Here is a 22,145-nt window from a genome sequence, read left to right as displayed (position 1 = left end):
AGTTATACTAATAGATCCTGTATGATACTGTATTAGTTGACCCTATAAAAATTATATTTCTAACCCTTACTTAATTTGAAAAAACTAAATATAAAAAAAATTTGGTCCTGGTGTTGTACACCTGAGTAAATCATCAAGGTTAAATTTGTGGGCAGAGTAACTGATTCATATTCATCGTATGTTTATAAGCGATTAATATACATTCAAGCTTATTCCCAATTTAACTTCAATATAAATTCAAGCTTATAATCTCTAAAATAACTTTCATTTATATAGCTGAGCTGCAGAGAGGTTAATGAATTGTTTCAAATTCACTATCCCTTAGTATTGTTGCTACACCCTACCCTTCACCCTTCATGTAGACTAGGAGCCTGTGTGAGTGTTCTCTTAGTATCTTGTGTTAATCTCTGTCTGTTGTTTATGTTGCTCTCTTAACCTGTCTTTTTCTCTACAAGACTGTGTTATCAATAGAAGTCAACATGTCTTATTTACTTTAGGGTATATTGCTTGCTATAGAGTAAACATGAACAATTATTAAATCAGTACATGCTGGTAGCATAAGAATTTAACAGTTCTTTGTCTTAATTTTTTGGCTGTTTTGCTTATAATGTCTTCTGTTTTGTTTTGGGTTCACTTTAGCATTCCTTTGAATGAATACAGATTGCTTGCATGTGATATACAGCAACTTTTCATAGCAGTTACAATTCACGCTTGCAGTTCCTCAGGATCACAGTATTTTAGAGTTATTGAAGACCTTATTGTACTTCTTGGATATCTTCATAATAGCAAAAACAAGAGGACACAAAGTAAGAATGGGTTTTTATGGAATTTTTTTCAGAACTCTTTTACTGAGGGTTTAAATTTAATTATGTCGCCGGGCTGTGGTGGCGCACGCCTTTAATCCCAGCACTTGGGAGGCAGAGGCAGGCGGATTTCTGAGTTTGAGTGTTCGAGGCTAGCCTGGTCTACAGAGTCAGTTACAGGATAGCCAGGGCTACACAGAGAAACCCTGTCTCGAAACAAACAAACAAACAAAAAAACAAAAAACAAAAAAAATAAATTTAATTATGTGTTGGTGTTAATTGGTATTAAAAACAACCTTTAAATTGTTGAAAATAGAGTGATTGATGACTTGATGTAATTAGTAGCTGGCAATACATCACTGGCAGAAACTAGTAATTTTTCTTTTTACCAAGTAGAATACAAAGGCTTATGTTGAAGAGTAATGATCTTTAATTTTCTTTAATGGAAAAACTAAAGTGACTGTGAAACCTGAAAGCATGTAGATTATTGAAGTTTTTGCTTTATACAAAATTATTGGTTTTGAAATAGTTATTTAAAGTGAAATAAATTTATGATTTATTATTTTTTCTTTTCAAATTTTTATAATGGAATCTAGACATGGTGATATATATTCAAGAGGTGGAGGCGGGATGACCAGAATTTCAAGGTCATCTTCAGCTACATAGCAAGTTTAAGGCCAAATTGGGCTACAGGAAACATGTCTCAAAAAATATCAAAAAAGTTGTAATGACCATATGAGAATTTATTTTAACATTACTTATAAATATAGCTTAGAAATACTAACATCAAGAGCCCGTGTTGATGAAACAATTTTAACTCACGTCTAAGCCTTTTTGTTTAGATACTGAATATTATAGTTTGGATATTAGATTATATATCTTAGATGTCAGATAATATATTAAATAAATTTAGTTAAAAGAGTTAAATAATTATGATAGCTTGAAAACATTCTAGTCTCTTTTGGGTTTAGATATGGCTTTGGCCCTGCAGCTTAGAGTTCTTCAGGCTGCTTTGGAATTTATAAGGAGCACAGCCAATCATGACTCTGAAAGTTCAGTGCAGTCGCCTTCTGCGCACCACCATTCAGTGCCTCAGAAGCGGAGAAGCATTGCTGGTGAGTACAGAAACGGCACTTAGTGATTATAAATTGAAAGTAGCTGTACTTCCCTGTGTTCTGATGCCAGTCACATTAAAATACGTTTCGTGCTGGACATGAAGGCATGTGCATTTAATCTCAGCACTGGGGAAACAAAGGCAAGTACGTTTGGAGAGTTTGAGGCCAGTTTGAGCCAGGTCTAACATACTGAGTCTCTTGCCTCCAGAACCAATGAATTAAAGCATATTCCTTGCTTTAAAAAAAATCAAATTATAAAATCTGAAGAAGTTTTCCTCTCAGCAGAAACCACTTTGCCAGAAGAGGCTACATAGACCATGTCCATATTTTACCCTAATGGAAGCCCTCAAGGTTTTCAGGAGATGCGTGATATGATCAGATAGATATCCACTGTATAGAGAGGACTTCTGTGGGGAATATAGACTTGAAGAAAGTACAGTGCAGAACCCAGGCGGAGGCTGTGGCAGCAATTAAGGTAGACTGTGGTAGCTTGTAGACAGGCAAAATGCACATGGTACTGGAGTTTCCTGTGAATTTGTATGTATCATCAAATAATAAGTGCTGATACATTTTCCACAAAACATGCTGTTGTTTCTATAGAAACATAAACTAGAAAGATAATAAAACACCACAAACCTAGGATCTGTATTCATATTCACATAAATATGTCCACATGGGTCTCTTGTCTATATACAGTGGATATATATAAGTATGTATAAGAATGTAATGTTAATCTAGCTACTGCTCAGTATCTGTAGCAACTGTTATGCACACACTTAGATATATATAAAAAAGTACTTAGTATATTTTCTGTATTCTCATAGTTGTAAAGGCTTTTAAGTCCAAACCTTTCTCTCCATGTACTAATTTTCTCTTTTTTTGTGTGTGTTCAATGCAATGCAAAAATTTAAAGCCCTATGATTTAAAAGTCCATCCATAGAAAATACTTCTAAATACGTTTGTAATAATATGTTTAAGTTATGCTAAAGTGACTTATAAAACATCCACATAAATAAACTTACTGCCCTCTGTATTCTTCCTTGTTTAATATCTAGACAGAGTCTCTCCTCTTGCACCACTCTCCTATTATCCCTGTCTTCCATCCCAGATAAGATGTGCCCTTTTCAGATCTAATTGTGATGCGCAGCTTCCTATATGCCATGACAAGGAATCTTGTTTCTTCCAGTAGTATCACACCTAGGTTTGACATTTTTAAATCCCAGAGGACATAGACACTGCTATGTTCCAGATTAATCTTCCTCACATGTGTGTCATTCTGTTTGGCAGTCCTGAGTTCCTGTCATCCTAGTGAATGGGGCCAGATTCAGTCCTTTCACACACACACACTAACACACACACACACACACACACACACACACAGAGGTGGGGGGGTGGGAGGGACAGGGTAGAGTGATGGAAAGATGTTTTTACCTAAATGGTATCAAACTACCAACTGTTTATAAAGGGACTTCTATTTTTAATCCGTATAGACATCTTTTTACCTTAAAGAACACAGTGATTGGTAGTTTCCTGTATTGTGTGTTGTGATTTTCTTTCCTAGCTTTTTTTCTTTGCTTTACTAATTTTTGCCATTATTGTACAATTTTTCAAGTTAAAAAAAAACTCTAGACATTATTTTAATGGATGAAGATAGATTAGTATAATTAACACATGAGTAAAATTATATTTTAACCAATAAAAGCTATACCAACATGAATGATGCTTTATTCTTTTGAAGAATGAGATAGACATTGTATTTTATATCCATAATTTTCCATAATTCATAAAATAATGTTCTTGATTCATTTATTCAACCATAAAATAATTACTGAGTACCAGCCACACACAAATTCCTGTTTTACCTATCTTTACAGAACCGGAGGAAATGATAAAAGCATGTAGACAAACATATTACTATAGTATCAGATAGTGATAACTCTCTTCCTGTGAGACAGACAAGCTCTGCTTTGTTTTCTAGTATATATCTTATAAACAAGGAAACAGGCTTAGAAAAAGAAGCACTTGAGACTGTATCCAATCCATGCGGCTTTAAAGCATGAGTTCTGAAGCACACTTCCACGTTCACAAATACAGAATGAGAGTCTTACTCAGTGTCTACTACCTTGCCATCCCTGGGTTATACAAGAAATCTGTGGATAATATGAGTATGAATCTATATCAATGGTTAGAGATATTGTCTGACAATATTATTTTTAATATCTGCAAGAATTTTTTTTTTTTTTTACCTCAGAGATGATTCTAGCCACCAAAATTATTAACTGATTAAAAATACAAAGTAGTGGACAATCTAAAAAAAAACTATTAAAACCTACTATAATTTAGTCAGATGCAAGTAATTTGTAAAAATGTCATTTATGGAAATTGATGTTTGTTTTCATAATTCAAAAAAAAGGTTCAATTCCAGTGAAGGGCTCTGTTACTCCTCATCTACCAAGACGTCATTTTGGTTCTTATGGTCAACTTCCGATGCCCTTCTTCAGTCCATTAAATCAAGACTGCCCCCAGCTCTCTCCTGGATGCACCACATGTGCGGTACACCCCAGAGCAGGTCCAGTACGCGCAGGAGCAGCACTCTGCCTCAGTCAGTCTGGGGAGGTGTTTCTCAGGAAATGATGTGTCCACCCCTAATCACTGTGCTGGCAAATCACTGGACTTGTATCTACCGTGTGATCGCCTCTTTCTCACTGACTGATTTCTTATTTGTCACTATGTATAATTTTCCAAACTATAAGATTCAATGGTAACTACCCAGACATAGTACCTTTATTACTAAATTATCATCTTCTTTTACTAAAATAACTTATTTTTTAAAACTGTTGATGATCTTGAAAAACAAGGAAGTGAAACAGTGAAAATAGTCTATCAGATATCAAAGCCACTAGTAACCGTCTGATACTTTGGGTTTTTCAGGAGACTAAGACTTTGACAAATGATGAAATTCCTACTGTTTCTTGCTTTTTGCTGTTACTTTAGACTTTGAATCCAGAAGTACTGTTTCACTTCTTTGGAGAAAGAAAAAAAATACTAATTTCTCATATTCTTTTCCTTAATATGAATTAGTTTTGTAATTAAAAGTTTTTCTTTTTATGACCAATAATCAGAAAATTGTAGTGAAAATAAGTTTATCATGCATTATTAACTATGGCATTGGGTAATTTATGTACTCGAAGGTCCTCGCAAATTCCCTCTGGCTCAGACAGAGTCTCTCTTGATGAAGATGCGCTCGGTGGCCAGTGATGAGCTACACTCAATGATGCAGAGGAGGATGAGCCAAGATCACCCCAGCCAGGCCTCGGAGGCAGAGCTTGCCCAGCGGCTGCAGAGGCTCACCATCTTAGCTGTGAACAGGATCATTTACCAAGGTATCTTAGACCCCACTCCTCCCTTCAGTGATGAAGAACAGGAGAAATATGTCATATGAAGGTGGTTAGGTTTCCTTTTTTAAAGACAACATTGAGTTTTCTCTTCTTAATGACCACAGATTAAAGGAGCTTTAGGTTTGAGACTAGTATTCTAGTTCTTCATGTGTTAAGTGCTAGTTTGGGTTGGCCATTGATTTCAAAACAGTATTTTTCAACTTTTGACAGACTAATAGATTACTAGAAATAATACAGAGATCCTGCAAGTTGGTATCTAGTTTTTCCCATGGAATCTTGCGGTATTGTAATACAGTGTCACTTTCAGGAAGGAGACATGAATATGGTCAAAGAGGACATTGTCATTCCCACAATGAGTTGTCTTGTTGCCTTTTTATGAACAAACCTGCTTTCTCCCTCCTCAGCGCCTACCTACCTCCAATTTACCCTCTGTTTCTGTATTTCTGTCATTGCTAAAATATTTTACAAGACAGCCAGAAACAAGTGATTCGTGCCTGTGATCCCAGCACTCAGAGGCTGCGGTAGGAGGGCTGTCTGAGCCTAAGAATTCCAGACTAACCTAGCAACCCAGCATTAAAAAAAATAGCTAGATGTAGTGGCACAGGCCTTTAATCCCAGTGCTGTGGAGGCAGAGGCAGGCAAATCTCTATGAGTTTGAGGCCAGCCTGGTCTACATAGTGAGTCCTGGGTTAGTCAGATATACATAGTGAGACTCTGTCTTGGTGAAATAAAAATTCTTATATAAATATGATATTTAAAGTCTGTTGCCATTTTTATTCAGTGCAATTCTCTGGAGAGTTGTTCTGCTTATTTTGAATGTATCAGCAATCTGTTCAGTTGGGGTTTTGTTTGTTTTATGGGACAGTAGTGCCATGATACGGATGTACCAGAGTCTATTTAACATTTATCTGTTGAAGTATGTGTAAGCTGGTTCCAATTAGAGTTGTTACAAACTTCCTATCAACCTTCATGTACAGGTTTTTGTGTGAATACAAGCCTTTATTATCTGGGATAAACACTCAAGGCTCATTTCCTGGGCTATATGACAGTTTTAACCTTTTCTGAGTGGCTGTACAGTTTTATACACCCTCACATCCATGAGTAATTAAACAATACACGAGTAATTAAGGTTTTACTGCATTTACTGATGGATACTTATCAATGAGTTAACTAATTTTTATTAAATTCTTTTTTAATTCAAAGAGTTGAATTCGGATATTATTGACATTTTGAGAACTCCAGAAAATATATCCCAAAGCAAGACCTCAGTTTCCCAGACTGAAACTTCTGAAGAAGACGTGCATCATGAGCAGCCTTCTGTACACAATCCATTTCAAAAGGAAATGGTCACATATCTATTGGATGGTTTCAAAGTGTCTATTGTAAGTAAATTAATGACTTGAAAATGCCCATTTACACAAAAGGAGTAGAGATCTATATATGTGAACTCTGGGTTTCCAAATTTATAGTTCTTTGTGCTTTGCAGCTGAAACAGTTTGAATTAGTTTTTTTTGTTGGGAGAAGGGCATTGTTTTGTTTTGAAGTAAGGACTCACTATGTAGCCTGGGTTGACTTTGAATTCATATGTCTCATTTCTCAATCTCATGCTAATTGACATTGCAGGTGTATGCCATTATGCCTAACAGGCTTTTAATGATAGAGTGATATAGCTTGCTTGGCTAACCTATTACAAAATGAAGAGCCTCATGTACTATCAGGAAAGTATGGGGTTTTGATGATTGCTGTGGTTGTAAATGAATAGACTTTTTAAAGGGCTTTATTTATAACTGCATTTCAGAATTATTGAAAAGTTTAGATCTTGCTGTAAGCATATCCAGTGCCTTCAAAATGATAATGTGGATGGTGTCTGGCTTCACTTCCCATCATCTCACTTGAGTTACTTTGGGTCATTCATACTTGATTATGGGGAACAAATTGATCAGTTCTCTCTGTCAGAAGTACTAAAGGCCAGTCTAATTCTAGAATACCATGAGTCACCACTGTCAATCTCTGAATCTAAATTGGATTTTAGTGTCCATCTCTGATCATTAAATAAACTGTAGTTTCACTTAGACTTAAGTCACTCAAGCAGAGATCTTAAGAGTAGGGGTAATTAGAAAGCCATTCTAAAATTGTGTCTGAGCTCTAATATATACTGATTCTAGTATTAAATTCAGGTGATTTGGTCACGATGAGGCTACTGGTAAAGCTATAGTTAAAACAACAACGAGGAAATATTTATGATCAATTTCTATATAGTTCTGTATTTATAACTGCAGTATTCACTATGATAGTACTGACTCGTTTTTACTATGAGTTCCTTATCTTTTATATTGTAAAATCAAGGAGGATTTACTTCCCATTATTCTCTGATTGTTTTGATTTTATTTTTTGTTAATAATCTGTGAGCCCTTGGCGGTTTTTGAAAAATGACTCGTGACATTAGCTTCTCCTTCTATTCTTCTCTCTTTTTGTATTTGTGACAAAAAATATCTGTAAAGTTCTGAATATTGTCAGACATCTGTCTCTTAAACTCTCATTTGTATGGATATCTGTATGAATGTCTAACTTTGAATATTAAATCTAGAATAAATTGTGTTCTATGGTTTTCTTTGAGTTTCTGTGAGGCTAGTATATTATTGCTTAAGAAGTCTGATCCTGAGTTGTCCAGCTTGCTCAGTAAGTAGAAACACCACACAAAATTTAACCACCTGATTTTGATCCCTGGATCCCATGTAAGGGTGGAAGAAGAGAATGAACCACTCAAGTTGTCCTTTGACCTCTACACGCATGCTGTAGCACACAGGCACCCTCTCTACATACAATATAGCTACTTCTGCTACTACTACTATTACTATTTAGTTTTTTTAAAGTCTGATCCTAATTCACTCCTATTTTGACTTAGGGTTCAAGTAAAACTGGCACTTCTAAGCAGCAGTGGACTAAAATCCTGGGGTCTTGTAAAGAAACCTTCCGAGTCCAGCTTGGAAGATTGCTAGCGCATATTTTGTCACCAATCCACACGGTACAAGAAAGGAAGCAGATACTTGAGATAGTTCATGAACCAGCTCACCAGGATATACTTCGTGACTGCCTTAGCCCCTCTCCACAAGTAAGTATCTTAGCATTTGATAAAGCCTTTCAAAACAAGAATGGAAATTAAACTACGTTCATGCTTTCAGGAGTGGAGTTTTCTTACCAAACAAGTTTAAGGCCTTCCTTCATATGCTTTTGAGGCTTGATTTGACTTCTTCATGGTCATTTCCCAGCTATTTTCCAGGGTTTAGATTAAAAATTTTATATCTGAGTTCTTCAAAGATCTAACTATAGATCTTGCTATATGGTTACTTGCTGCCGTATTGTGAAGAATTTTCCTTTTTAATTTATTTTAATCTATTTTTCGAAATCTAATTATATTGTTCTTTCCCTCCAGTCCCTCGCTGTTTCCCTCCTCCCACACTCTCAACCTCATAGCCGCTTTTCCTTTGGTTATCATTGTTCCACATATGTGTATATGTACACATAAATACATAGACAACCTGCTGAGTCCGTTTTTGTTGTTGAGGGCCCTTCACTCTTTCTGTTCTTTGCCAGACAGCATGTCCTTCGTAGGAAAGTTCTTCATGCCTTTGCAAAGCTGCATCAAGCTTTGTGCTGTTGCCTTCTAGGGTTGGAGAGCTCACAGCTGCTTTTTTCCATTCAGCTCCTTTGTGATAAATTTTCTTCCTTTCAAGATAGTTTCTTGTTGCTGCCCCTTGCAGCCTCTTTTGGTCCTCTGAGGCCCACCCTGATCAGGGCCCTCTCCTTTGTCACCACTTAGCCTTGACTAACTCACCCTGTATTTCTTCTGACCCTCCTTTAGAGGATTCAGAATACCTCATTCTGAGAACCTTCACTGAAAATGTACTTTTATATAATATTGTTTTTATAAAGATTTATAATAGATTCAGTTTCTTAAGTCAGTTTGTTTTGTTTTGTTTTTTTGAGATGAAACTGTTGTCCAGGCAGATCTTAAACTTGTGGGCTAAAGTGATCTTTCTGTCTCCCAAGATGTCTAGTTTTTGAAGACTGAAAAAAAGATCTTTCCACATGAATCCTAACACCTTTTCTCATCAGCAAACTGTCCATCAAAGGATACTAAAATGAGATATTAGAAACAACTTAGTGTTTGAGGCAATCAGATGTTTCTTTGCACATTACCATTTTGTACCCCAACTATCCAAAAACCTGGAACAATTCTTCTGCCACAGCCTGCAAATGCTGAGGTGTGAGCTACTGCTCTTGGATTTTTTTTCCCATATAGTTTCTTTTTAAAAGATAATTTAAAATGTCACTGAATACTAAGCTGAAATAGTTCAATGTTATAAAAACGAACATTACTTTAAAGACACATCGGAAAATACTGCAGTCATATCCCGTTTTTATTTGCCAACTCCTCAGTGCTTTTACTCTACAGCATCTGTTGCTTGTACTCTTTTGGTCAGGTAGCATCTGTCTTCTGACTAATTTAAAATGCTGCACTGAAATAATCTTTGCTGCTTTCACTGTTGCATATGTTCATCTGAGACTCTTAGCAACATGATATGATTCAGCATGTTAGCTTAAATACCATCTAAGATGTAATCATTTCTAGAACCGTTTGTTGACATTTAATTTAATCTATGGTTTAAAATGCCAAAAGCTAAATTCAGTGATGTTTGTATCAATGAAGATTTCTAAAGTAAAGGACATGTGTTCAGTTTGTTGGCATAATTATTGTCTAATATGTATGTACATGTGAAAAACAGATGTGATAGACAGAACATGAGGGCCCACCCAACAAAACCAGGAACCAAAATTTGGTTTAAGTTTGCACTTGAACAGACAGCTATGATCACCTTAGGATCTCTAATCTAGGTCTGCTCATAGACTGGCCCCACTGACCCTCCCCTGGACATGCACGTGGAACTGAGAGGCACAGTGTTGACAAGCTAGAGACAGTCTGTTGTTACTGAAATCTCACCATCTTCTACTGAGTTAAACTCAGAGGAAAGGGGATGGAAATGCACTTTTACTTTAAGGTTAAAAGACAGGTTTCTCTTCTGTCTTGGTGGTTTTGTGTTTTCCTTTATCCCTAGTTTATTTTCTATTTTACCTTAACTTGTTCTCCCCAGAAGCTGGGTAACTAGATTGCTTCATTTCAGCCTTTTATGAATGGTTTCTAATATACACAGAGAATTAGAATAATATGGTAACTACCATATAATCCTCGTATTAGATATAGATTGAATATTTTATAGTATCTTTCTCACATTGGTGTCATTTCTTTTTTGAATTTATATAAAAATAGCTTGTAGAAATCATGACATTTTCTATATTACTTTTAAAAGTACTTTTTTCCTATCATTTAATAGAATTAGGAATAATTCTGTAATACCAAATACCTACTACATTATTAAATTTCTTCACCTACTCTATCATGTCTTTTATAGTTGTATTAAATCTGACCCAACCAACTTACTTTAGAAATATATTTAAATTATCATTAAATACCTTAAAATCAAAAATACAAATATAATTAAATTTATTATTAAATAATTTAAATGGAAGAAATACAATTCTTTATAACTAAAACCTTATTACTTATTTTTAAAGCATGGGGCCAAGTTGGTTTTGTATTTGTCAGAGTTGATACATAATCATCAGGATGAGTTAAATGAAGAAGAAATGGACACAGCAGAACTGCTTATGAATGCTCTAAAGTTATGTGGCCACAAGTGCATCCCTCCCAGTGCCCCTACCAAACCAGAGCTCATTAAGGTTATCAAAGAGGTGAGTCTACCAATCAGAGTTGTTTTTTAGAGAATCCCATAGAGTACACTTAACACAGTGATTGAAAGATTATTTTCATTGTTAGGTACTGTTGATAATAGCTTGCAATGTTTCTTTCATTGTTGCTCCATAGAGTTTTTGATCAGGAAAGGAAAAAATAGACTAATTTTGGAGAGCTTTCTGTTCCCTTTGGTTCTTGTCATTCATTACCTAGAGCCTTTAGTGCAGGAAGGATTATTTTTGAGATTTATTTATGTTATGTATATGGATGTTTTGCCTGCATATAAGTCTGTGTATCACATGTGTGCAGTGACCTTGGAGATCTAAAGAGGAATTGGAGTTAAAGGTGGTTGTGAGTCATCGTGGAGGTGTTGGGAAATGAACCCCAGTCCTTGGCAAGAGCAACAAGAGCTCTATCTCCATAAAGGAAAGATTTTTTTTGTAGTGACAAGTTGAAACATACCTGGACTTAAGGATTTTTTAACAAGCAAGTTAAATTAGCAGGTAGCAATGTGACCTCAGGAGGCTGAGGAACCTAGTTAATTATTTTGCTATAATTTTAATGGATCAAACTATACCCAAAAAAAAAGAGGGAGATTATAATTTTGTTTAAGTGGCTTATTTATTTCAATAGTCTCTTAAAAAAATAGTAATTTTTCCTTTATTTGGTTTCAAAATTACTTTGTTAGACTCAGTGCCACTATAATATGAGAAATAACAAGTTTAGGAGCTCAGAATATAGATCAGCTAATAGAGTGCTCACCTGAAGGCCCTGGATATGGTGATGTACACCTGTAATCTTAGTACTAGGGAAGGCGAAACAGGAGGATCAGGAGTTTATGGTCACCCTTGCTTATATAGGGAGTTGGGTGCCATCCCCAGATATATGAAATCCTGTCTCAAAAAAAAAAAGAGAAAAGAAAACAGAGTAAATTTTGTATGTTACTGTTTCAATCTTTTAGGAGCAAAAGAAATATGAAAGTGAAGAGAATGTGAGTAAAGGTGCCTGGCAGAAAACAGTGAACAACAACCAACAGAGGTACGTTTCCGAATTCCAGAGTCCTGTCCTGCCCGTCATTCACTTCTGGACATTTAGCTTCTTCTTTTTTTTTTTTTCTTTAGTTTGATTTTAGAAACTTGTGGGGTTATTTTGTTTGTATGTATACATATATGTTTGTGTCTGTGTGTGTGTTTGCGTCTGTGTGGATATATGTGCATATGGAGTATGCTGGAGATGAGACTCAAGTTCTCCAGCGTGCTAGTCAAATGCTGTACCACTGAGCTGTACCCCAGCCTTAGATGTACTATTAAAATATTATTTAATGTTTAATGAATATTTGACTTTAGAACAATCTTGTTTGTTTAGTCTCTTCCAGAGGCTCGATTTAAAATCCAAGGACATATCTAAAATAGCTGCAGATATCACCCAGGCTGTATCTCTCTCCCAAGGAATTGAAAGAAAAAAGGTGATTCAGCACATCAGAGGGATGTATAAAGTTGACCTGAGTGCTAGCAGGCACTGGCAGGAACTCATCCAGCAGCTGACACATGACAGGTGTGTACTGGGAACACATGTCTGAGCACAGCTTTTATATGTGATGTTAGATAGTATTTCATTCTAGAATTCACATTTATAAAATTATTTAATGAAATTTTATCTAGACTTTTTTCGTTTTTTCTTTTTTTTTTCCTATAAAACCAACCATTTAATTGGGGCTGGCTTACAGTTTCAGAGGTTTAGTTCATTTTCATTATAGCAGGAAGCATGGCAGGCATGCAGGCAGACATGGTGCTGGAGAAGAAGCAGAGAGTTCTGCATCTTGATCCAAAGGCAGCCAGGAAGAGACTGTCTTCCATGGAGCTAGTAGAAGGGTCTCTTCAGTACTGGGAGGAACTTCAAAGCCCACCCCCACAGTGATGCCTTCCTCCAACAAGGCCACACCTCCTAATAGTGCCACTCCCTGAGCTAAGCATATTCATACTACCACATTCCACTGCCTGGCCCCCATATGACTGTTCAAACACATGAGTATATGGAGACCATACTTAAGCATAGCATAATGCAAAATACATGAGGTTCAACTTCAAATGTCCCCATCATCTATAGCAGTCTCAAAAAATGTTGAGTTCAAAGTTCAGACTCTTCTGAGATTAATCCTATCTTTTAATAGTAATTCCCTATATTTTCAAAAACAAAAAGCACATCATATACCCCAAATTCATAGGACATACTTCACCATTCCTAAAGGTCATTGCGAGGAAATACTGCACCTAACTAAACAAGACCAAAGCCAGCTGGGCAGTCTCCAAACTCTGTATCTCCATTTCTTATGTCAAAGTGGTCCTCAGATCTCCAGATCCTTTCTGCTTTGTTCACTGCAGCACAATTCTTTCACTTTGACTGGTTTTATTCCCTGAAAGCAGTTTACCTGGGCAGGTATACCACAGCTCTAGCATCTCAAAATCTTGGGGTCTCCAATTTTACAAGCCCAATATTACAGCTTCCTGTTTCAGTGTCTGGGTTCCACACATGATCATCTGCACTCCTCAAAACAGATTGGCTTACTTTTCCAGCACTTCCCCCTGTAACACTCTAGATTCTAGTTGACTCCACTCTACTGTTGCTGCTGTTCTTCCCGCTTATCCATGGTACTGACTTCTTCAATATGCTGGGTTCTTCTGTTTTAAATAGGCTTCACTGCTTTCCTCTCATATGCTTCCTTCATGGTGCCAAGCCTTAGCTGCTCTTCATGACACATTCATGCCTGTGAAAACAGTTCCACCTGGGTGATTCTTACACATGACCAAGTCCAGCTGTACCCCAAGGTACAACCTTGGCTATCTCTGGAACACAGCTTCTTTGTCCTCTCAGAAAGCACTTACCAGAAGATTTCACTTCAGTGATGCTGGTTTCTTCTTCATCACCTCTAATTTCTTACCTACAGCTAACCAGCATCAATTGTCTCAGTAGTCCCTTCTGTTCTGGCCTCTAAAGCCAGAGCCACATGGACAAAGCTGCTGAATTCTGCTGCTTGCTGGAGCTGGACCGTGGCCTTATATTATATATTCCTGTTTGTGTTCATGGTGTTCCCGCTCATCATGGGTTGTTTTGCATCTTTGAAGATAACTTCAATGTCTTCTAGAACTTTGACAGTGTTCTTCAATATGATGGTCTTCCCAGTTGTAGCCATGTCCCGATTTCAGAGCTTCCCTGAGGTCCCCTCACAGCAAGCACCCAACAGCAGAGCTCAGAGCAGGACTTGGAGAACCATTCAAGCCTGCACAGCCACAGCAAACTTGCAGAAAGGCACCCGTAAAACCCTAGGGTTTTTTTCCCCATTCTTTAAGAATAACCACATGAGGATTATTTTTCATTTTGTTTTGTTTTTTAATTCTTGAAAGAAAACATAGAGGCATTAGCTCTTTCAGATAGTAAAATTCATTTCAATTTTAAAATAAGGGTTTTTTCAAAAGGATAGAGAAATTGTCAAAAGAGTGTGTTTGAGAAATAGGCCTTTTTCTATCTTACGCTTTATTAGCATGATTTAAAAGTGCATTATGAGGGGGCTAGAGAGGTGGCTCGGTGGTTAAGGGTGCCTCTGCTCTTTCAGAGGACTGGTTTCCAGTTCCTTAGCACCTGAATAGCAGTTCACAACCGATGTGTAGCTCCAGTCCCAGGGGATCCAACACTGCCTGGTAGCCTCCTCCTCCTCAGGCACTAGGCACACATACAGTCCACATTCATACAGGAGAAATGTTCATACATGTAAAAATAAATCTTTTCTAAAAGATGAATTATAAGTGACAAAAACAAAAGTATCATTCTTTATATTTAATTGAGATAACTAATTACAGTCAGATGTGGTGGCACATGCCTTTGATCCTAGCACTTGGTTGGCAGAAGCAGATGGATCTCTATGAGTCAAAGCCAGCTGGTCTACATAGTGACTTCCAGGAGAGCCAGAGCTACATAGTGAGACCCTGTCTCAAAAGAAGAAAAGAGGAGGAGGAAGAAGAGGAGGAAGAAGAGGGGGAGGGGAAGGAAGATGGGGGGGAGGAGGGGGAAGAAGAGGAGGAAGACAAGGAGGAAGAAGAGGAGAAAAGAAGAGGAAGAAAAGAAGGAGAAAGAGAGAGAGAAGGGAACTTGTCAGCCTTACTTTGAGTTCTAAGATACACTAACTTTATATACTAGTGGAAATTACAAACAAAAAGAATTACACTTAGAAAGTTTATAAAACAGCACTTGTCTAGCATGTGCTAAACCTTGAGGTCAGTTCCCCAGTATCCACCCCCCAAAATTAAGTGGATGAAATAATTAGAGAATCAGCTCTCTAAAGAGTTGACAACATTCCTAGCTTGAATACAACAGAAAAAAAGAAAGAATTCAGTGGTTTTTTGACAGCTCCAGCGCTGCCCGCGTTACCGAGCTCTGGTGTAGGCTTTGGGGATTAAAGAAATACTCAGACTTGGGTCATCTATTATGAGAGAATGCCAATGCCTTTACTGGGCAAGTTCAATATATACACCAAGCCAGGGAAGGAAAAAATACAAACTCAGGAAAAAACAGGAACTCAACTGGGGGGCAATAGGATGTTAAATGTAAATTCCCTTCCTGGAGCACCATGTATTAGTCAAGATGTGAAAAAGCAGGAACTCAACTGGGGGGCAATAGGATATCAAGTGTAAATTCCCTTCCTGGGGCACCATGTATTATTAGTCAGGATGTTTTGATCCTAAAGGAACTGCAGAATGTTACTTAGTAGACAGCAGCATACAGAAAGGCTCAGCCAGGGCATAGCAGCCCTTCGGGGTCCTACAGTTTTTGAATTTGAATTTGAATCAGTGTTTATTATATTTAATGACAAAGGTAAAGAAATTTATTTACAGAAAGTATGTAAAAAAATTAATATTTTTATTATTTTGAAAACTTAACAGAGATAGAGAAACAAAAGTATAATCACACTAGCCCTGAAGTTCAAAAAGCAAAAAACAATAGTACCCTTTTGATGTACATTAGATTTAATAAACACATTGAAAAGTACGTAGTATTGACAGAGGGTAATCTGACTTTTTTTGGTTTGGTTTTTTGGTTCTTTCAGATAGTTTCATGTAGCCTTGAACTTGCTTTTTAGCTGAGAGTGACTTTGAATTCTTAATCTTCCTGCCTCCATATGCCAATTACTGTGATTACAGGCATGTGCCATCAAGCCCAGTTGCAAATTTGATTTTTAAAATCATTTACTAAACTTTAATATTTTTTTTAGATTTATTTTCTTGTGCCAGTATCTACAGCAAAATACTATCTGGACACATTAGCTGTTGTGACCCAGAACCTTGGTGGTAGTGCACGTGGGATGGTGCATGTCAGGAGCTCTACAGACATTTACTGCTCTGGAGAGGTCTTAGTGAGTCTTTTCTAAGGAAAGGATTCAAAATGCAGGAGTCAGTAAATAAACAACAAAGAAAGAGTAATGTAGGCCGAGTGGTGGTGGCGCATGCGTTTAATCCCAGCACTTGGGAGGCAGAGGCAGGCGGATTTCTGAGTTCAAGGCCAGCCTGGTCTACAGAGTGAGTTCCAGGACAGCCAGAGCTACACAAAGAAACCCTGTCTCGAAAAACCAAAAAAAAAAAGAAAGAAAGAAAGAAAGAAAGAAAGAAAGAAAGAAAGAAAGAAAGAAAGAGAGTAATGTAGCATGGTTAGATGCATTGTGATGACAGAAAGTAATGTTCTGGGTAATAGAATTAAGGGTGACTTTATCTGGTTTCTTAAAAAATGTATAATTTTACTGTTTTCTTTCATTTTCTATCTAAAAATTTAAGATGTGACAATATACAGAAAAGGGATCTAATTGTGTTCAGTAGACAAAATTGGAACTATAAAAAATAAATTTGGAAATTTTTTTCATCAGCTAATAACCACGTTAAGTATACTTTGTTGTGTTTTGTGGTTAAAGTTTTGTGATAGTAGGAACTTATCTTTTTAAATTTTTAGTAAATTTAACATGAAAGGGGTAAATCTCATGAGGCCTCAATGCTAGACAAAGAACTGCAGACAACTTAAGACTGCTGGGGGAGGTGGGAGAGGTAGTTTTCCCCAGGGAAGAGCACAATAGTTGGTCATCAATACCAAGTGGTCATTCCTGAAAATATTCATACAAGTACCGTTATACAGACTTAGCAAGTTGCATTTATATATTTAGGAGGAAGGGAAGGATAGAGAGAAGGAGAGAAAGTGAGAATTGCACATGCATGTATGTGTTTGTGTGCTTAACAATAATTAAAAAGAGATTTTGAATTTAAAAGAGCAAAGGAAGGCATTGAGAGGGGTTATAAGGAGAAAGGAGAAGGGGGGAAATGGTGTAATTATAACCACAATTTTTTTTTAAATTTTGAAAAAGAAAATAAAATCTAGTAGATACAGGAAACTGGAAGCTGCCTTTGCTCCAGAAAGGAACTTGGGAACTATAGTCAGAGCAGACACTTGGCTTCTTTGTCAGTCTTTATCCTGTGTATATGTTTCCTCTGATATACAAGCTGTTGTTTTGTAATTAAGTAAGCCCATTGTATTATTTGCTAAGTCTCTATGATTTTAAGGTTGTAAATCCTTTGATGACCACTACTAAGATGTTTTATTTCAACTTGCAGAGCGGTCTGGTATGACCCAATCTACTATCCAACTTCATGGCAGTTGGATCCAACAGAAGGGCCAAACCGAGAGAGGAGACGCTTGCAGAGATGCTATTTAACTATTCCAAATAAATATCTTCTTAGGGACAGACAAAAGTCGGAAGGTAATAGTAACTTTGGCCTTGGCCTTTGGGTGTGACAGGTAATGAATGGGTTGTTGGATAAATGCTGTGTGCTTTTTTCTGTCAACAGGTGTGGTCAAGCCACCACTGTCTTACCTTTTTGAAGATAAAACTCATTCTTCCTTCTCCTCTACTGTCAAAGACAAAGCTGCAAGTGAATCTATCAGGTAGATCTGAGTCCATGCCTTCCTTCACTCTTAGATGAATGTACAAATTTAGCTCGTTGTAGGCTTCAGGCATCGTTGATTATGCTGTGTTGTGAGGGAAGTCTTAAAAGGGACTTAAAAGACAAAGTTGAATGACAAAGTCCAAATGCATTTGTAACATTGGGGTTTAATGGATATCAGTCATCAGCTCTGCCTCTTCCTAGCGTATGTGTATTTTATAGTTGACTTTTTAGTCTTTGTAAGTAGATAGTTGCTGCTGGTGCTGTCCACAGGAGTGGAATGTTGTGACAAATAAACTTCCTCCCTGTCTACCTGCCTTGTCCTGGGTGTTATTCAGCCTCTCTGCTTTAGTTTCCTCACTTTGTAACTAAGGGAAATTATCATGTACAGGCCTTTATAGTATTATTGAATTTAAATGTGTCAGTATGTATTAGTTGTTAACACTGTTGCCATATTCTTGTGGTTGTGATTATTGTATACATTTTTTAATTTTAATTTTATATATTTATATTTTTTGTATGAGTGCTCTGCATGCCAGAAGAGGGTATCAGATCCCATTACAGATGGTTGTGAGCCACCCTATGGTTCCTGGGAATTGAACACAAGACCTTTGGAAGAGCAGCCACTGCTCTTAACCACTGAGCCATCTCTGCATCCCCCTACTGTATCCATTTTATAGTTAGAAACTTTATACCCTAAAAAGACAAGTGACTTGAGAACAGAAATTTTCTGATCCCAGTGTCCCTGTTTAAAAAAAAAAAACAAAAAATGAAAACAAGAACAAACACTAGGTTTCTTTCATACATTGGAGTATTAATGACCTAACACAGTGTCTACTTGTATTATGAAACCATTCTTAGGTAGCCAAATCCATATATTCTGCATGCAAACTGCAGGAATCCTTAGCTTGTCCTAACGGTTTCCATCCTTGTCTGGGTTTTGACTTGCCAGATTATGCTACTGAAACTCTAGTCAGCTTTGTATTAACATTTTGCTAGATTAAAAAATCTTGAAATCTAAAATAAAAGCAAAAACTTTAGCCATAACAATTTTAAACATGTTTTGACAGAGTGAATCGAAGATGTATCAGTGTTGCACCATCTAGAGAGACAGCTGGAGAATTGTTGTTAGGTAAGTTGGTTTCAAAAGAATTTCACTAGGTAGATGCTGATGTGGAAGACAGGAAGTGCATGCTGATAAGAGCCTGATATGGATATCTCCTCAGAGGCCTTCAAGAGTCAGACATATTCAGAGGCAGATGCTCACAACTAGCCATTGAACTGATCATGGGGTTCTCAATAGAGGAGTTAGAGTGAAGACTGAAGGAGCTGAAAGGGTTTGTGGCACCATGAGGAGAGCAACAATACCAACCAACCACAGCTCCCAGGGTCTAAACCACCAGCCTGGGAGCACTTAGGGGGGGATCCAGGGCTTCAGCTGAATATGTAAAAGTGGAGGGCCCTGCTGGGCATAGGTGGAAGAAGAGAACCTTGACCTCATGAAGGCTGGATGCCCCAGGGGGTGGGAATTTTGAGGGTGGGGAGGTGGGAGTGGGGGGGTGTAGATAGAGGTTACATCCACAGAGAAGAAGGAGGAGGGGTGAGGGGATTGGGGGTTCCGAGGGGGTGGTGGGGGATGGGGTAAGGGGACAACATAGGAAATGTAAATAAATCATCCAATAAAAAAAAATAATAATAATTTTAAGCAATTTTTGTAAGAGATAAAATTGCTTAAATATCACCTAGGTGGCTTTGCTTTGACATTGTAGAAACAGTCTCCACTTACCCACAGGACCCAATTGCATGCTTGAATGCATAGATGGTACCGTTTCCCACATGTACATACCATGATAAAATTAAATTATAATTACCCACAGAAAGAGGTTAACAAAAATAACTAATGAAATAATACCACGACCATAAAAGCTCTATGAATATGAGGTCTCTTATAATATTTTATTGGACTGTCACCTTTTGACTTAGGGTACAGTTTTACGTCTTCTCTTGGCATCTGTAACTTACCAGCATCACCACTCTTGCTTTTAGAAGCTATTATTAAAGTAAAATAAAGGTAATTTGGTCATAAGGTGTTCAGCATTGCAGCAGTCAGCCTGATGACCAGCCGATGTCTGATTAGTAGACTTGGGAGATGATCTGTATACTAGAAATGAGCCAATAGCTGGGCAGTATTGATACATGTTTTATAAATATTCTCATTTTATTTTTACAATAATTTTGGAAATTCAGCTTTCACACACCTGTATTTTAGTAATAAAACTAAGGCACAGAAAGATTAAGCAACTGAGATCTTATGGGCACTATTTTAAAGTATTTATTGAGTGTGCAGAACTGTTTCTAGTTGTTGGTATTCAAACTCAAGCCAGAAATCTTTAGATGTTCCTGCCTTTCACCACATTCAGTAATGTGCACACACTTCAGACCTTTCTGTCCGCTTACTTCCTGCAGGTAAATGTGGCATGTATTTTGTGGAAGACAATGCTTCTGATACAGTTGAAAGTTCGGTGAGTGATGACCTAAGTTTATATTTACTTAAACCTAGAAATATTTTAACACTGCATAAATCCAATATAGTGACAAAGCTCACCCATTATCACACTGTGTGTAGACTAATATGAATTAAAACACTTTTTAAAAGGCTTAAGGGAAGAGTGTCATTGCCTCTTCTGTTTGGCCTGGGTCTCAGCAATTACAGTCATGATTCAAATTCTAACACACTCCTATCATTTCGTGTCATTCTTCCTCGTCACTGTCCTCAACAACAAATAAATGCTCCCTGCCACTTCCAACTCACAACCAGGCACTTTTACTATCAAAAGGAAAGGTAATTTTTGTATAATTGAATAATTCAGCCATTTTAATGTCTATGTACCTGGGTAATGATAACTGATTCTTCTGGATATGCTAGTATTTGTTGTAAAAATGAAGGTAAGACTGAATTCTCATATTCCATAGAATGAAGCTTTCAGTGTTCTACAAACCTAAACAGATCTAGAGTCTTTTTTTATTCCTGAATCCTCTCTGACATATGCAGTGTTATATAGTAGGATGGTTTCCAGATAGTCTTACTCTTTGGCATGGAAGAAAGATTATGTGTTTTGTTTTGACATGGTTTGGGATTGAAAGCCAAAATAATATTTTTAGGTAATAGAAATGCTTTTGTCTATTTCCTGTGCCTTAGAGCCTTCAAGGGGAGTTGGAACCGGCATCATTTTCCTGGACGTATGAGGAAATTAAAGAAGTCCATAGGCGCTGGTGGCAACTGAGAGATAATGCTGTCGAAATCTTTTTAACAAATGGCAGAACTCTCCTATTGGCATTCGACAATGCCAAGGTAAATCCACCATTATTAGATATATAATTGTTGAAATGCTATTGTGACCAACAATGTTTTTAGTTAAATGAAGGCTAATTTTCTTAAATTGGTATTCTAAGATTATATAAAATATACCTTATATCTTAGTCTTATTAAGCCCTTAATCTTAAATAATAAAAATTCTCTCTGACCTCTAAAATGTTAAATTTGAAGTACCCAAAGTAAAGAGTAGTTAGCACTTGTTCAGGATACAGTCCATCCTTGATATGCCATCACTTCCCCATGGCTCTTTGGAGTTGGGGAGTAGGGAGCCCTGGGAGAAGATACACAAGCTGACTACCACCAGCTTGTTCCTGTAGTCCCTTCTCCTATCTTTGGTCCCTTAGGTTCTCTCCAGAAATGCTCCACTCCTACTTTCTTGCCTTTATTCTGGACAGACTGCCAGAGCCTCTATTGCTAAGTCTGTGCTCTTCACCTTACCACAGAAGCATTTGACAGACGTGCTGACCAGGCTTTCCTTTCCACTCTTGACACCTTTCTGCCTGCCTCCTGGGTTTCCATGGTTTCCATCGCCAGCTTTCACAGTCAGCATGTTTGTGGATCCTTCTTGAGGAGCTCAGGCTCATTCTTCAGACCTCTTCTCATCCATCTCAGGCTTTCAGAGCAGCCCGTATCCTACAACTTGCAGTCAGTTCCCAGGCCTCTCCCC

At 37.2% G+C, this 22,145-nt stretch overlaps 1 protein-coding gene across 2 annotated transcripts in view; it reads left to right on the top strand.

Annotated features, from left to right (window-relative positions):
* The window catches only part of Lyst (lysosomal trafficking regulator), a 161,980-nt gene that overhangs the window by 94,778 nt on the left and 45,057 nt on the right, over nucleotides 1-22,145 (top strand). For both annotated transcript variants that reach the window (XM_028769800.1, XM_028769801.1), the window contains 13 exons: nucleotides 640-806; nucleotides 1,775-1,918; nucleotides 5,110-5,301; nucleotides 6,520-6,698; nucleotides 8,222-8,428; nucleotides 10,951-11,127; nucleotides 12,090-12,166; nucleotides 12,494-12,682; nucleotides 17,773-17,918; nucleotides 18,007-18,103; nucleotides 19,173-19,234; nucleotides 20,569-20,624; nucleotides 21,302-21,454. In XM_028769800.1, coding sequence (XP_028625633.1) covers nucleotides 640-806; nucleotides 1,775-1,918; nucleotides 5,110-5,301; nucleotides 6,520-6,698; nucleotides 8,222-8,428; nucleotides 10,951-11,127; nucleotides 12,090-12,166; nucleotides 12,494-12,682; nucleotides 17,773-17,918; nucleotides 18,007-18,103; nucleotides 19,173-19,234; nucleotides 20,569-20,624; nucleotides 21,302-21,454 — 1,846 coding nt within the window. The remainder of the gene's footprint in view (nucleotides 1-639; nucleotides 807-1,774; nucleotides 1,919-5,109; nucleotides 5,302-6,519; nucleotides 6,699-8,221; nucleotides 8,429-10,950; nucleotides 11,128-12,089; nucleotides 12,167-12,493; nucleotides 12,683-17,772; nucleotides 17,919-18,006; nucleotides 18,104-19,172; nucleotides 19,235-20,568; nucleotides 20,625-21,301; nucleotides 21,455-22,145) is intronic.

The sequence above is a fragment of the Grammomys surdaster genome, unplaced genomic scaffold, assembly GCF_004785775.1.
Source record: "Grammomys surdaster isolate TR1022 unplaced genomic scaffold, NIH_TR_1.0 194, whole genome shotgun sequence".
Lineage (NCBI taxonomy): Eukaryota > Metazoa > Chordata > Mammalia > Rodentia > Muridae > Grammomys > Grammomys surdaster.
Note: the sequence above shows the minus strand (reverse complement) of the source record. Positions and strands in the feature narration are given on the sequence as shown.